The sequence below is a fragment of the Pterocles gutturalis genome, unplaced genomic scaffold (assembly GCF_000699245.1).
Source record: "Pterocles gutturalis isolate BGI_N339 unplaced genomic scaffold, ASM69924v1 scaffold9993, whole genome shotgun sequence".
NCBI lineage: Eukaryota > Metazoa > Chordata > Aves > Pterocliformes > Pteroclidae > Pterocles > Pterocles gutturalis.
Window position 1 is genome coordinate 24,457 of NW_010120478.1, and position 14,022 is coordinate 38,478.

Genomic DNA, 14,022 nt, shown 5'->3' on the forward strand with positions numbered 1-14,022 from the left:
CGGCCAAAGGGGAGCCCAAGCCCCGCTGGCATCGCCCCAGCCGCTATTGTGGAAAGGCCACCATCGCTGGGCAGGAAAAGGAAGTCGGCACTAAATCAATGTATATCAAAGGAAGTAAGTGGAAAAAACACAAGTGCTGCCAGAATGCTTAGCAACTTTTTTTTTTTTTTTTTAATAAAAGTTATCTTTACTTCCAAACCACTGAATTGGTGACAGCAGGCTGGAGGCCCGTCCACTTCAGAAGACAGGAACTACACAGATGTAACTTCTGTGGAACGCTGCTTTCGACCTTCATTGCATGATGTGGTATGAATAGGAAAGGCTCTACGCCTGGAGCGCTAGGAAACAGGGGTACGTTCCCTTTCCAAATCAAAGATAGGAGAAAGAAAGAATTGATTCCAGACTGAACTATTGCCAAATTACCATCCGACCTCTGACAGAGCTGGGACTCTTCTAGACCTCTTAATTTAACAGTCTGGTACTTTGACATGTTCAGAAAATAAAGTCTTGATTGATGAATGACAGGGTAATCACAAAGCATCCATAAGCTGGGATAAGAGGAAAGAGTCTGTACAACTGGGATACAGAAGGGGCCCCTTCTTACTACGCAGTTTACCCATGACAGCCACTTGGTACACTCTGTTAGCTTTGGCATCACTATTTGGATACCTTAGAATGCCAATAAAGGCATTCTTTTTTCACAGACAAATTCAATGCCAAAAACATTTTATTAAAAAAAAAAAGCAGTGTTCAGACGTGCATGGATACCGCTGTCTTCTTCGTAAGACTGAGAAATGTTGCTCTTTTTATGCATATTAACTTCAAACTAGAACGGACGGGAAAATCCTTTTTGTCCTGGTTTGTCACATACTTCACAAGCTTTTAGCTTTTCTTTTTTTGATTCCTAATTCATACAAGCAATGTGTATAAAAGGGGATCAGCAGACTCTAGAGAGAAAACAAGCACGTTTGCTGGGCAAGTCTAGTATTGAGAAGTACTGGTCTAGCTCTCAAGTCCTTCTCTACTGAGCTTCCTCTCCCAATTACCTTTGGTCAGAAGAGTGTGGGTCTGACTCCGGTTTAGACATTTATCTGACGACAGGACTGCCTCGCAAATACTCATCTAAAATCCTGTAACAATTATGCCTCAAGTTTACACAGTTAATGAAACTGAAGCACTCCTCTTCCACAGAGGGAGCTGGTTTAGAACCTGGGAACAGAACTCTGACATTGCCAGCTCCTGGTGATTTGCAGCACCTGTCATCTGAAGCATTAGGTCTGACAAGCCCTAAAATAGCTGTTGTAACAAACACAGCCATCCTCTGCTTGTTTCCAGCAAAATTTAGCTTTTCTCCCTTCTAAAGCAAAAATCATTTAAATAGAACATCCTCTTAGGCTCTAGCCCCCATACTGCAGATCCCCACTGTTGCTCACCTTCTTCTTGCTCTTACACTGCTCACTGAGTTTCTCACCAAGGAGGCAGAATCTAAACCACTGACTTTTTTTTTTTTTTTTTTGACCCAAAAGTCTTAGAAGCAGTTTCAGATGTTTCAATTTTTCATATAAAAAGTTAACTAACTTTGAGCATCCTTCAACCACAGATTTGAACATCGTTACACAGGGGGTCATAACACAGAGATTGGGATGGTTCAGACAAATCCACCAGAGACAGAAGTCATAAAAATGACAAGATTCTTACACGGACCTTTCCACTAAATACGAGTTCACTAAGCTAACAGAAACACAAAGGAAATGAGACAAAGGTACATATTACATATTAATTCTCATTATCTTTTGTGCAGCTGAGCCCGTCACCTATGATATTAGCCTTGTGCTCTAACTCAGCTGGTAATTACGAGTGAAAGGTTGGGGAACTCGGTATGCAGGGCACTGGGTTACATACGCAGTGGCAATTCCTGTGCTACTAGTAAAATGCTTGATTACAGGAGTGAGGACAGATTCCAAAGCCCAACATTAAAAAAAAAAAAAAATCAAATCTAGGTTTCATGAACTGAAATTGCCAATCTAAATAAAAAGCTTAATGGACTCACGTAAGCTTTCCAAATTTCTAACCTCAATGAGTCTGGCTTTAGGACATCCCCTTTAGCAGCTCCTCAGCTGTTCAACAACTTAGTAAGGAACTTTGAAACATTCTACTGTAAACATATTAAGAGCTTCTGAAAATGAACTGCCTTGTCCTAGAATAACCTTTCAATTTCTCATGGCTTTCACAAATGCTATACCATAAAACACTAGTGCCCAAAAATACATTTCACAAAACAAAGAAACAGAAGTGGCAAAAATACTCACTGACAGACAGATGCCTGCTTCTGGGTTCTGGCTGCTGATAGGGTGTGTTCACATCCCCCACAGATTGGGAAGTTTTAATCCTGACTTGTTTGGGCAGTCCAGAATGAGGTGAGGAACTGGTCTGTTGGACAAAATGAAGAGACACTGAGGACCTCAAGCAGTTTGGCCACAGCTTCAAAAACATCATTATGTTTAGAAGCAAGAAAGGAGCTGAGAAAGTTCTAGAGCCTGAAATCTTATTAACTTCACAGAACACAAACAACAAAGGCAGCAAGAGAGCAAGCTTCACAATTACTGTGTAAAACAGGAGTCGAACAACTAGAGCACGCTACCCTCCAGCCCCAAATTGAATGCAGGATTTACAGGTCTCAAGGTTTGTTTTCCATTAGCAGCTACCTATGAAACCAACACAAAGGGGCTTGTACCACTCTCTGAGACCAGACCATGGAAGAACCTACAATTTCTGTCAACATAAAATTGTTGCCCTCTTTGTGCAGCACTTGAGCACAGCTCTGCCGTGAGAAACTGCACGGCCACTGCAGACTCTGCAGGGTGCTGACTTGGAAATATTTCGACTGCAGCAGCTTTGGGCAGCTAACACCTCTCTGCTAGCTCCATGGATGATACTGGGAACAAGGGCTCTTCACAGAGGACTGAACAGGACACCAGCTATCCGAGGATGGCCCACTAAGGTCTGAACATACAGAATACTGGGAATTCCCAACCTCCCCCAGCAAATGAGATCCTCCGCATGTCACAGCCACTAGTCTGAACATACAGAATACTGGGAATTGCCAACCTCCCCCAAGAAAATGAGATCCTCCGCATGTCACAGCCACTGCTCAATACTAGTGGACACTTTGAGTTTTAATCCTGTTGTCCCAAAGTACCTAGTTTTACATGAGGATACAATATTCCCTTCCTCTTGTGTGTTAGAGAATTTAACTAATGTTAACGTATTTTATTGAGATGAACAGAACCCAAGGAAACTAACTCTGACTTCTGAAAATCATTTGAATACGACTGGCAAACAAGGTGTGAGGCCACACAATCAAAAAAGTAAAGTATCGAGTAGTCGCTCATTTAATAAGCACTTACCCTTGCACAGAGTAAGGAAGGAGCCTGATTTAAATTACACAAACTCTCCCATGAATAGATTCATGGGAGCCGAACAAAGGGTGCAGAGGTCACACCACTTATGTGGACATGTGGCTTTAGTACTCTAGGTGTTCAACTTAAGCAGTTCTTCCCATCAGTTTCTAAACAGAAAGAAAGGACTGACAGCAGAAGTGAGTTGTTGATACAAGAAAGCACAAATGAGCCACAGAAAGAGGCACAAGAAAATTAATATAAACACTAGTCACAAACACAGGCTCTCAGTTCTAGTCACACAGCTACTGCTGTAAAGTTAATTCGTTTTATACAGATATTTGTGCCAAAGTCACGGCATTACCTTTCCATCCCCAGAAAAAGAAAAGAGCACAACCAAAACAAAATCTGCATCCTGTACTTCAGGAAAAATAATGCTTCCCGCTCCCTCAGTGGGATGAGATCATGCAGCCAAGAAACCTCCTTCAGACTTGTGGGCTTTTGCTTTATCACATGTAGGGCTCTCCTGTCAGGCAACTCAGAGCTGAAGAGGAAGTCGGAGGAGAGGGGGGAAACAGTGGCACTTACTGAAGACTTCGCTGTTTGTTTCTGCTTTGAGCAAAAGAGGAAAAAACAGCTAATAAAAGGACAACACCACAGGACTGGCTACTGGCTGGTGGAGTGATGAGATTTACTAAGTGTTTACTATAGGAAGGTTTTCATGGCTTAGAGAAACTTCTGAATCTCTTTGCCCTCTTCAGCTTGTAGTTCAATTCAGTGTCCAAAACGGACAGCCTTGGGAGCTTGATTTGAAGACTGACTTCTCATGTGCTGATCTTTTCTGCTGAAAAGTGCAAACTACATTGAAACTGTCGCACTCCCTGCCGCATAGGAAAGCAAACCAAGACACAGTTCAATTCGTCTTAGATGTGAACACACCATTATTACCTTAAAGCAACTTAGTTTCTACAGAGTAAGGCTGGATTCCATGCATTCAGCTACAGGACTGAAAAATCCTTGGGAGCTGTCCTTAGGCTTCTCACCCAGGAAAAAAGCACTAACAGCTTGTCTTCAAGGACAGCCTGTGCTTTCTTAAAGGCAAGATAATTACACACACTTTCCACACTGTGCTATTAATCAAAGGCAAAAAAAGTTCTCTGTGAACCAAACTCATGAAGTGTTTTCTGAATACACTCATTGGGTACTTGATATAAAATGGCCTTCATATGACAGCTTGAAACGCTGCAATGTTTTAGTCCCTGAACAGCTGCTGAAGCTGGGCAGGAGGAGAGAGATACGTAGAGCTAAGCCAAAGCAAAGAGGATAAACATATGCACTTGTGTCTGTAAAGAGTGATTCTCTTAATTCCTACTACTCTCAGATAAGGCTACCCCCATGTTTCAGAGACTTAAGGGTAAAAACCTTCATTTTGCTGCAGTCACAGGAGCTGTTACCTACATGGTTTCTGTCCTGAGACAGCAATAATATTCTAAGGCTTTTCACATTAGAGCTTCGGTCTAAGAGATCTACAGCTTTATCCAGGTCATCTTGATTTTTCAAAGGAATAGAGAGCTGCAAAATAAAGAAAAGAAAAAAAATCATTAGAAAAGATAGAAAAAAAAAAAAGTCTACTTCCACAATAGGCATTTAAACAAAGATTGGAAAAAAACCTCGACTGAGAATATAAGATAGGATTCTGATTGCTCAATTATTCCACAAATTTTCATCACAATGCTGTCTTACTGTTCTTTTTAACAAGGTTTTCCTCCCACGCCATCAGAGAAATGGTTGACCCAATGCAAATTTCTCTAAGGCACTGTCCACAAGAGTATTAATTGCTACCTGAATTTGTGGAGACAGGCCCCCGACTCCCTGATGAGAACACTGTCTCAGAATACTTATGAATCCAGACCTAACAATCAAGCGAAAATTGGGTTTCAGACAGAAGCTAGTACAGAAACTATTTCAACAGTCAAAATACTTCAAATACTTTTTTTTTACTTCCCCAAGAGTTTCCCAAACACCACCAGCGTGAGGCAGCAAGGTGTGATGTTCGTACAACACACACACCGTGATGCTCTGTCAGTATCAGCATGTTTTCCTCAGGAGTAGAGGGATTCAATTATGCTTTGTATTAGAGGGGAGAACTGAAAATTAAATTTAAGGGTGCAGAATTTGGGATGGAAAAAGGAAGTGGCATCCAGAGAGAGCATTACACGTTCTGAGCACTGCTAACAACGCTCTGTACCTCATTGTTCATGTAGTGGAGGTCCAGCGGCTGGCCAAAGGCTGTTTTCACTTTCTGTTGCACATCTTCATAGCGCACGGGACGGACAAATGGGATAATTCTGGAAGGAAAGAGAATCACTGGTGAATTCAGGGGTATACTTGACAATGCAATCAAATTAGATGGCTGAACCACTGAAAACACATTGAAATGTTCTCTTTTCATCCTCAAGCAGGTAGTGAACCTTCCTAATTTGAATTGATATTAATTATTTTAGCAAGGAATTCTTGATCCTCAGTCCATTTCCAAATGGTTTGTCAAAATGCAATATTCAACTGAAGATTTCAAATACAATGCCTTTGTCCCTGGACAGAAAAGTATTCTTTACTGAATAAATTTATTTCACGTAACAGGATACAAATCCCGTATGCACTTTGGCTTAAAGAATAGTGCCTCAGGCACAAAACACAAACAAATACATTCAGTGAGAGTTGAATTAAAAGCTGCAGAAGGCCCAAAGAACAAAAAAGTATTTGGTTTATGCACTCCAATATCTGAACTCAAAACTCATTCCCTAAAAATTTCCAAAATGCATTCCAGTCGAAAGGTTTCAACAAACATTCCCACAGCAAAGTTAGTCCTGAACCCCTGAGGGAAGGCATCAGCAGGGGGACACAAAGGAATCCAAAAACCCTCTTTCCCAAAGGTGGTCTGTGACGTCGGCTCCACGTTGGCCTTCTGCGTGCTCAACTCAAACATCTCCAAACATCTGAATCACAGACTCACTACACTGTCTCTGCAGTTCTCCTTCAAATCCTGCGCAGCACAGCAGGGGCTTTTTCTTAAGAGTTGAAGTCAAATCTAACTGTAACTGTGCAAGTGTTTGTCACTTACTGCTTAATTTAAAAAAAAAAAACAAACAGTTTTAAAAAAATTACAGAGATCTTATAGATCAAAACTTAAATACTGCTTCAGCTGTAATAGCAGTGGCACAGCCGGGTTGCAATAATTCAGAATATTCATGTAAGACATATCTAGGAATATTCATGTTAAGGCAGATCAGTTTCATTCTCTCATGCTTCCTCCCTCATGAGCATTTTTCATATGTAAAGCATCTCTGGGCACCTTCACCGACTGACTGACACACCAAATATGCACAGATGGAAATTATTCTGATCACTTTCCCTGAGCCCAGACTTTGTGATGCACTAAATCCCCAGTTCTAGCACTCAGCCGTTTCCTCGCCACTTGAATGGCAGGAATTTGAGACTCTCATACACAAACGGCCTCAAGAAATCCAAAAGGGCAACAGGCACGGGCATCCTAGGGGAACCCTGCAGAATCCCGGGGCACATGTGTGCTCTTCAGAAAATGACAGCATAGTTTTCTTGTTGGGTTTCTATTACTGTTTTGCCTGCCTTGGAATAGAAACTCTAATGTTTTAGGCAAAGTAATAATACGAAGTTCCACCAAGCATCTAAAACTGTTCATTTTGCTGGAATGTTCTTCTGTAGGAAGCAGCCAAGTACTCGGAAAGTCACCTTGACAGCCATGGAAAAGGATGATTTTCACCCTCTTCAGAAGAATCAGTGAGTAAAATACCCTGGGTCAAGAACTGAAGGATTTGAATGTGCACTAGAGTTTACAACCAACTGTTCCAGCAAACCAAGGAGGTCTGCTGCTCAAAAACCCGCTTTTCATCTCTGCTGCACAAAGCCCAGATGGTTGGTTGCTCCTGCCTTCGGGCTCCTGCATCCAGACTTCTCACCATCTGCTTCCACGGGCCACGAGACCACACTGTGTCTCCTGTACCGGCACGTTGAACAAACAGCTCTGGGACACAGCCGACAGCCACCATCCTTCTGCAAGCTACTAGAGCACTCCGATAGCTGCCTACCCCGCTGCTGCGACTGGAAACAACTCTGCGCTGGCACAGCTGCAACCCTGCCACGAAAAGCTGGATTCTGAGCACCACCTAACAATTTTGCCATCAGGTAGAAATTAGGAAGACCTGAACAGACCATGGAAACTCAAGATTTATCTTGGTCACGGGGGCAACTCTCTGAGCTCAGGAAACCCGAAATCATCTCTGGGGGAGCTCACCTGAGTGCGTGCTGAATCCATGCTTTGGACAGAAAGTTTAGTTTCCAAAACATCCATCCAGCCTGCTTCGCCAGACCCCAGCATCCTTTCATGATAACAGCTTTTGTTTTAAATAGCTCTAGTGTTAGTCGGTGTCCTTAGCCCCTTCCCACACAGGGTTCATCTTCCTACCAGACCTACAACATTCAGCTATTTAGAAATAATTGTCCTTGTTAAAAAGCAGCCCACAATAACATTCTCTCCATATTGCTAAGAAACCCTTCCATGAAATTACAGTATTCTGGCACCGTACAAACGTAATTTAGCTCTCAGTTGAGCCAAAGTCCCTTATAAAGGCTTCCATTCTACACTCAATGCATTCAAAAGCAGAGCTGTTCTCAGGTGCCACAAATTCTATTAGTTTAAAAACTCCGTGCACTCTTCTAACACAAAATCATGGACTGCAGGGTTTAAGGAGCCCATTCCTGCCTGACCACCTTAAATATTTGTGGTTAGATCTGGCAGCTCCTCTGAAACCAAGCACACACACACACACATTCTCGGTGCAAGCCTGCTGTCTGTGAGTGCATACCACGCTGGGAACGGGGAATTCAGGCAGCGTAACTGCATAATTAGACTAACACACAATCAACCTTTTCATTTTAATGTTACTTCAGAAAAAAACCTTTTCTTCTCCCCTGACCTCTGTGCCATCTTAAACGCACTCAGGCACAAGACAGGCAAGATGACACGAGTGTGCTGACAAGATTTTGCTTCCTAACACGGTATCACAAGAAATTGTGACATGTCGCACAGCGGCTCTGTTGTAGTCCGTACAATGCCTGCGACACAGGAGAGCGCTGAGAAGATCTGTCTGACAAAGGTGGCAGTAGATCCCAGCTATGATTACTTCCAAAATCTCTCCTTGAACATCAAAAGTCAGGGGTTTTTTTTAGTTCCAGAATTCACCGTGTAGGACTTCAGTGAATGAAACTGTTCAATTTTTGAGGAAGACTTTACAATTTATTTTCTACTGCCTGCTTTACCAACAAAGAATGCCTCTGCTTTTCTGTTTTAACAAAAATCCCTAAATTTGACAAAGGAGGAGACTTGAGGAGGAGCTGAAACAGCTCAGACACCAACCTTTGCTAGTAACAGGCTATTAGGATCACTACATACAACTTGCACTGTTGTGCCATCAACATTAAATTTGCCTTTTATCATGAAACCGTGAACTCCTCCATGTTGAAAGTACTGTCTGGGATGGGGGAAACCAAAGGATTCCCTCCCACAGGACGTCTGTGAAGAGCAGCATATGAATTCGCGCTTACAATCCAATTAATTTCCATTGCAAACAATACAGCAAATGTAGAAAATGCTAATTCAGTTAATTCTGTTTCTTTTAAAAACCTCAAAACCAAGTATCAGAGGAAACAAGAAGGAAACTTTCAGACCAATGAAAACATCTTCCCTTGCTCAGTCACAGCAGGACAGTGACAGCGACAGGTCATCAGGAAGTGAGAAACTAGAGAAGAATGACACTAATTTGATCAGTTTCTTTTGCTTTTAGTTAAATGAAACAAAAAGGGAACATATCTGAAATAAGACTATCAGGCTGAATTTATTTCAGGCTGGACAGCTTTTTTTAATATTCCTGCAATTCACTTACAAATAGATATTATGGAAATAAATCAAAGTGTTGTATGACACACTGATTTTTAAAAATAACCAAGTTGTGTAAGACCTGTTTGCTGTTGCCTTTAGTGTGTGTTTTTCATTCAGGAACAAGGAAAGCGAAGCCAACAAAATGTTTAACCTAAATTGCTGATGACTAAATTATTCTACGAAGCAAAGAATCAAAGTAGTGAAGACAGACTTACCGTCTTTCCCCGTTATGTTCAAACTTTATCCTTACATCATTCTGCAGAAGAAAGAACAAAAGGTTAGTTCACAGCGAAACTCTGGCGTACATAACAGCACACAAGCGGATCATATTCTGATTTTAAGGCCCAAACACAAAGCAGGTCAACTGCAGCGGGCACCAGCTCCTCAAAAGCCTAACCAGAACACACCACCTCTGCTGGTTTGCTCCACGGACGCTGAAGTAGGGTGAGGACAGAAAGTGGCTGACATGTGAACATGAGGAACGGAGAAACTGCTGAAGGGGAAAGAGAAGGAAAGGGGTAAAAACTAAGTTGTACTTTTTATTAATTGTCACTCAAACAGAGGACACTGAAATGTTTTTTTTGGGAATTTTTTGAAATGAAATTTGGGACATGGGTTAGTGGGTTGGGTGGTGTTGGGTTGATGGTTGGACTTCATGATCCTTGATGTCTTTTCCAACCTTAGTGACTCTCTATGAAATACACTGTAAGGAAAATTTATTCATCCATAATACTGCATGGCAAAAATCGGAAATCGAGTCCAACTGCAGGCTCAGATGAACTGAAGCTGATTCTCTTTGTGCATTCTCAAAGCAAGGATGTTTTCTTCTGTGGCAGAAAAGAGAGATACAGGGAACGGGCTATATTCTTTACTCTTAAGACACAGACTACATCTCTACTTTTGCAAAAATACAGCTCCTGAACCTCGAACCATGAAGTTACAAACAAGTTAACCATGTGTCAGCTTTTAAAGTGCACAAGGGTCACCATCCACGCCTGGCAGATGGTGAAGAGCACTGACCGCACAACCTGCGCGTTTCCCTGTCAACTCAGAAGATGCTATGTGGCACGGAAGAGTCAACACGCTGAACTTTCAACTCTGGAGATCAAAGTTCAAATCCCAATTTAGGTCACAAAGATAAAAATAAAAGGGAAAAATCTGCTCTGATAAGACTCCATAATTTCTGCTGCACAATTTATGTGATTGGAATAGATTAAGCCATCTGTGAAAGCCCGAGACAATAGGCAATCATACATCTAGGAACTTCAAAAAAAAGTGGCCAGGAAATGCTCTTTAGCTAGAGGAAGTATCTGGCAGGCCTAGTGGTCAAGAATGCAGTTCAAAGGGACCCAGGCAATCACTGCGAGCACACGGCATTCCCGCAGCAGCGCTGGAGGGACAGAACCGATCGTGACAAACGAGCTTCCCAGTCGCAGCGACCATCACCTGCAGGTGGGTGATTTACACACAACTTTACCAGTCACGTTTTCTCAGATGTGGGAAGAAAAAGAACTTACTGTAGAAAGGCACTGAAATGAAGCAAATTCTGGAGAATGCACTTTAATTGAACAGTAAAGGAAAAATGCAACAAACAACACAGGAATCATTATCCAAGATGTCCACCAGCCAACTACTGACGAAACAATTATTTCTTAGGCAGACTGGATGGACAAATGACCCCTTTATCTTAGGATTTTCAGGGAAGGCAGGCTCTGTTTTTTTGGTGGGTTGTTTTTTTTTGTTTTTTTTTGGGTTTTTTGTTTGGTTTTTTTTTTTTTTCCAGGTTGTTTTTTGGGGTTTTTTTTTGCTATACTAGTCTAAGTCTAAGTAGTCTAAGGGAACTAAACAGGATTGTCTGGATGAAATTAAAATAATATAATTTTTCAGATTAAATTTTTGACCTTAGGATGTGTTTTGGGTCATGAAACAGCTGAGTGACAAAGCTCTCATTAGTTAAAATTAGACAACACAATGATCTCCAGGGCCCTGTGGAAACCTTTCTTCAACTCGCTGGTACCTAAGCAAACTGAAGTATCTTTCTCAACAGCATCGCAGGCTTTCAGCCATGAAATTTGCAACAAAGGGAAGAGGGGAGTAATTTGGCACCTATCTCCTGATGATTTTTTCCAAAAGGATTGGAAACTGGCCATTTGTGTCTATTTTTCACAGATCTAAGGAAAGGTATTCAAAGCGATCCTAGTATTTAAATTTCAGAACCTAGAGGAGTTCTATGTCTCTTGCTCTTTGCTTCCTTTCAAAGCGGTGAACCTATCACCTACACAAACCACTTTTTAAAGCAATCTGCATAAACTGTCCTAAGAGATGAGTGAGAAATCAAATCCAAGTGTAGTACTTTAGCGTTCCAGTTCTGTGATGCGATATCATAAATAATGATTACAGATTCTGATTTAAGACATCTCTGAATTTATGTTTCAAAGTGATTTGCAAAGGATTTTGTACTACTCCATCTACGGATTTGTCCAGCACATTCAAGGAAATCCCAGATCCCAGCTGAACAAGTAGATTATGAGCAGACAAAGCATAAGGGAGAGACAGCCATGAACTTTAAAGCCTGCTCCAAAAAGCTTAAGCCTGTAATGAGGATGTAACTGGGAAGAGTTATTTTACTGATACAGGCAACTTCTCCTGTTAACGTTAGTCTAACTGCAAGCAACTCAAATTATTTTTTTTAAAACAGTAATGGACAAAGAATTCTTGACTGAAATTGCTGCTCTTCCATTGAAGGATTTTATTCAAATGATACGCAGCACACACGGACAGAGTGATTTTATTCTGCCTTTCCTTTCCACCAGAAAGTCAACGCAATAGTTTTCTCTATGAAAAAGTCTCTAGCAATGTAAAATGGACCTCGAGATGGTCTGAAGTATTGACCCTGTCACTTATTACCTTGGGAAAAGCATTTCTTTCAGCAAATGGCCATCACATCCCCACACCCAAAGCAGGGTTAGTTTCACTCCCCTCTTCACGCGACATATGACTGGGTAACTCCAATCTCCCTGCTCAGGACACTGCCTCTATTCAGACACCTGTAACTAGCTGTTTCCTTTTTCACTGAACCAAGGTTTATTACAGTTTCACTACAGCCGGTCCTTTCCGACAATCCTTCACTGCTGTTCCTGGATCAACTGCCGTTTGACTACCTGTTATCAGGATCTTCGTTCTGTATTCACGCGCAGTCTGAATCACGAAGATGAGACCAGTAGCAGTTCATTATCCAGCAGACTGCTCGATGCAGCTTTAAACTGCAGCGGCCTTCTTTCGCATCAGAAATGGAACTATTTGTTTCCTTTTCATCATTATGCTTCTCAGTTCCCTGCTCCCCTTTGCACTGAAGTATTATTTCCATTACAATGCAAAGTGCATCATATTGCTACATCATCACAGAGCCAGTGAAGAAAAGCTTTCCTGGCCTCCCACACCTGCTTAAATGAATTCTGTAAAGGTCACTGCACACAATTTTAAAACATGCTCCTAATTTATAATTGTTAATAACGGATAGGAAGCCAGTTTTCTTACCGGAATTTTTTTTTCTTCCACTGCAGAGGCACACTGGTTTGTTATTGCAGGGCTGCCCAAGACGGGTGGACTGCTGGCATTGTGTTTTTTCTTTAAAAACAATAAAGTAATTAAAAAAAAAAAAAGGTTAACATGACTGTGAAAGCAGAAAACCACTTTTTAGCTCATCTACACAAACCAAACCCCATCAAAAAGACCTGTGGGAGGAAGTCAGAGTACTGAGATGTTGCAGATTATCCAAACTGCACCCCCTCTAGTCCATAAAGGTAAGTCAATAAAAAAGCTGCCACGTTGGCAACGCAGCCCGAGCAAAAATAGGGAGCTAATCCACCGCGATGCCTCAGCAGCCAGAAGCACAAGACAGACCCGAGGCAGCAGACCCGCTGTCAACCTGCTCTGTCCCTTCTCCCTGCAGGTAACGATGTAAATACCCTATTACCTGTTTGTTGGAGTGAGCAGTGTCTTTATTCTTCATGGTCTCATACCCAGTCAGTCTGTGACGTCGGGTCATCTGGAGTGCTACCAGGTCCTTCATGATGGATTTCAAAGCCTCTTGTTCGTCTGCGATGCACAAGAATTTTAGCGGTAAGTTACCTGGGTGAATATCAACCGTAACAGTTCTGCATTTGTTTTCTGCTCCCTTACAGAAAGATGATCCTTTTTAGGATCTTTGCAAATACACTGGAATTTCTTTTAGTCATAAAGCGCCCAAACTCAACCTACTATCACAAATCAGTAAACAGATGGATAAATTTTAAGGATCTGGCCACAGTAAGGTTCAGAATAAAAATCCCCAGCCCCTGGTTCTGTTCAAATCGCTTCACAACAAACAGTGCAACTTGGGACAGATTCGTTAGATCATCATAGGTCATTTAGGAAGGGCAAACCGATGAGCTTCTACCAAGGAAAACCCGGTAAGAATCTGTTCTTTCCAATTTTATATCCTGTTAACTTAGAATTCTTGCTTGCTAGCAGAACAAACCACGGCCAGCAGAAAGAAAAATCAAAATCTGGACAAAGAGCCACCTTGGAATATTTCAAATCCACTTGCACTGATTTCCCCAACACATTCCTCTCTTCCCCCAAAACAAGACGATGGAACAAAGTTCAAAC

General features: G+C 41.7%; 1 protein-coding gene across 2 annotated transcripts in view; it reads right to left on the bottom strand.

Moving 5' to 3' along the window:
- MAP3K3 (mitogen-activated protein kinase kinase kinase 3) overlaps positions 1–13,464 on the bottom strand; it is a 27,432-nt gene extending 13,968 nt beyond the window's left edge. Inside the window, exons 1-6 of one of the 2 annotated variants that reach the window (XM_010076918.1) lie at positions 13,349–13,464; positions 12,910–12,999; positions 9,588–9,628; positions 5,647–5,746; positions 4,857–4,970; positions 2,310–2,430 (exon numbers count right to left, since the gene is read on the bottom strand). In XM_010076918.1, coding sequence (XP_010075220.1) covers positions 2,310–2,430; positions 4,857–4,970; positions 5,647–5,746; positions 9,588–9,628; positions 12,910–12,999; positions 13,349–13,444 — 562 coding nt within the window. In that variant the 5' untranslated portion in view covers positions 13,445–13,464. The remainder of the gene's footprint in view (positions 1–2,309; positions 2,431–4,856; positions 4,971–5,646; positions 5,747–9,587; positions 9,629–12,909; positions 13,000–13,348) is intronic. The other variant, XM_010076919.1, reaches the window with a different exon arrangement.
- Between the last annotated feature and the right edge of the window lie 558 nt (positions 13,465–14,022).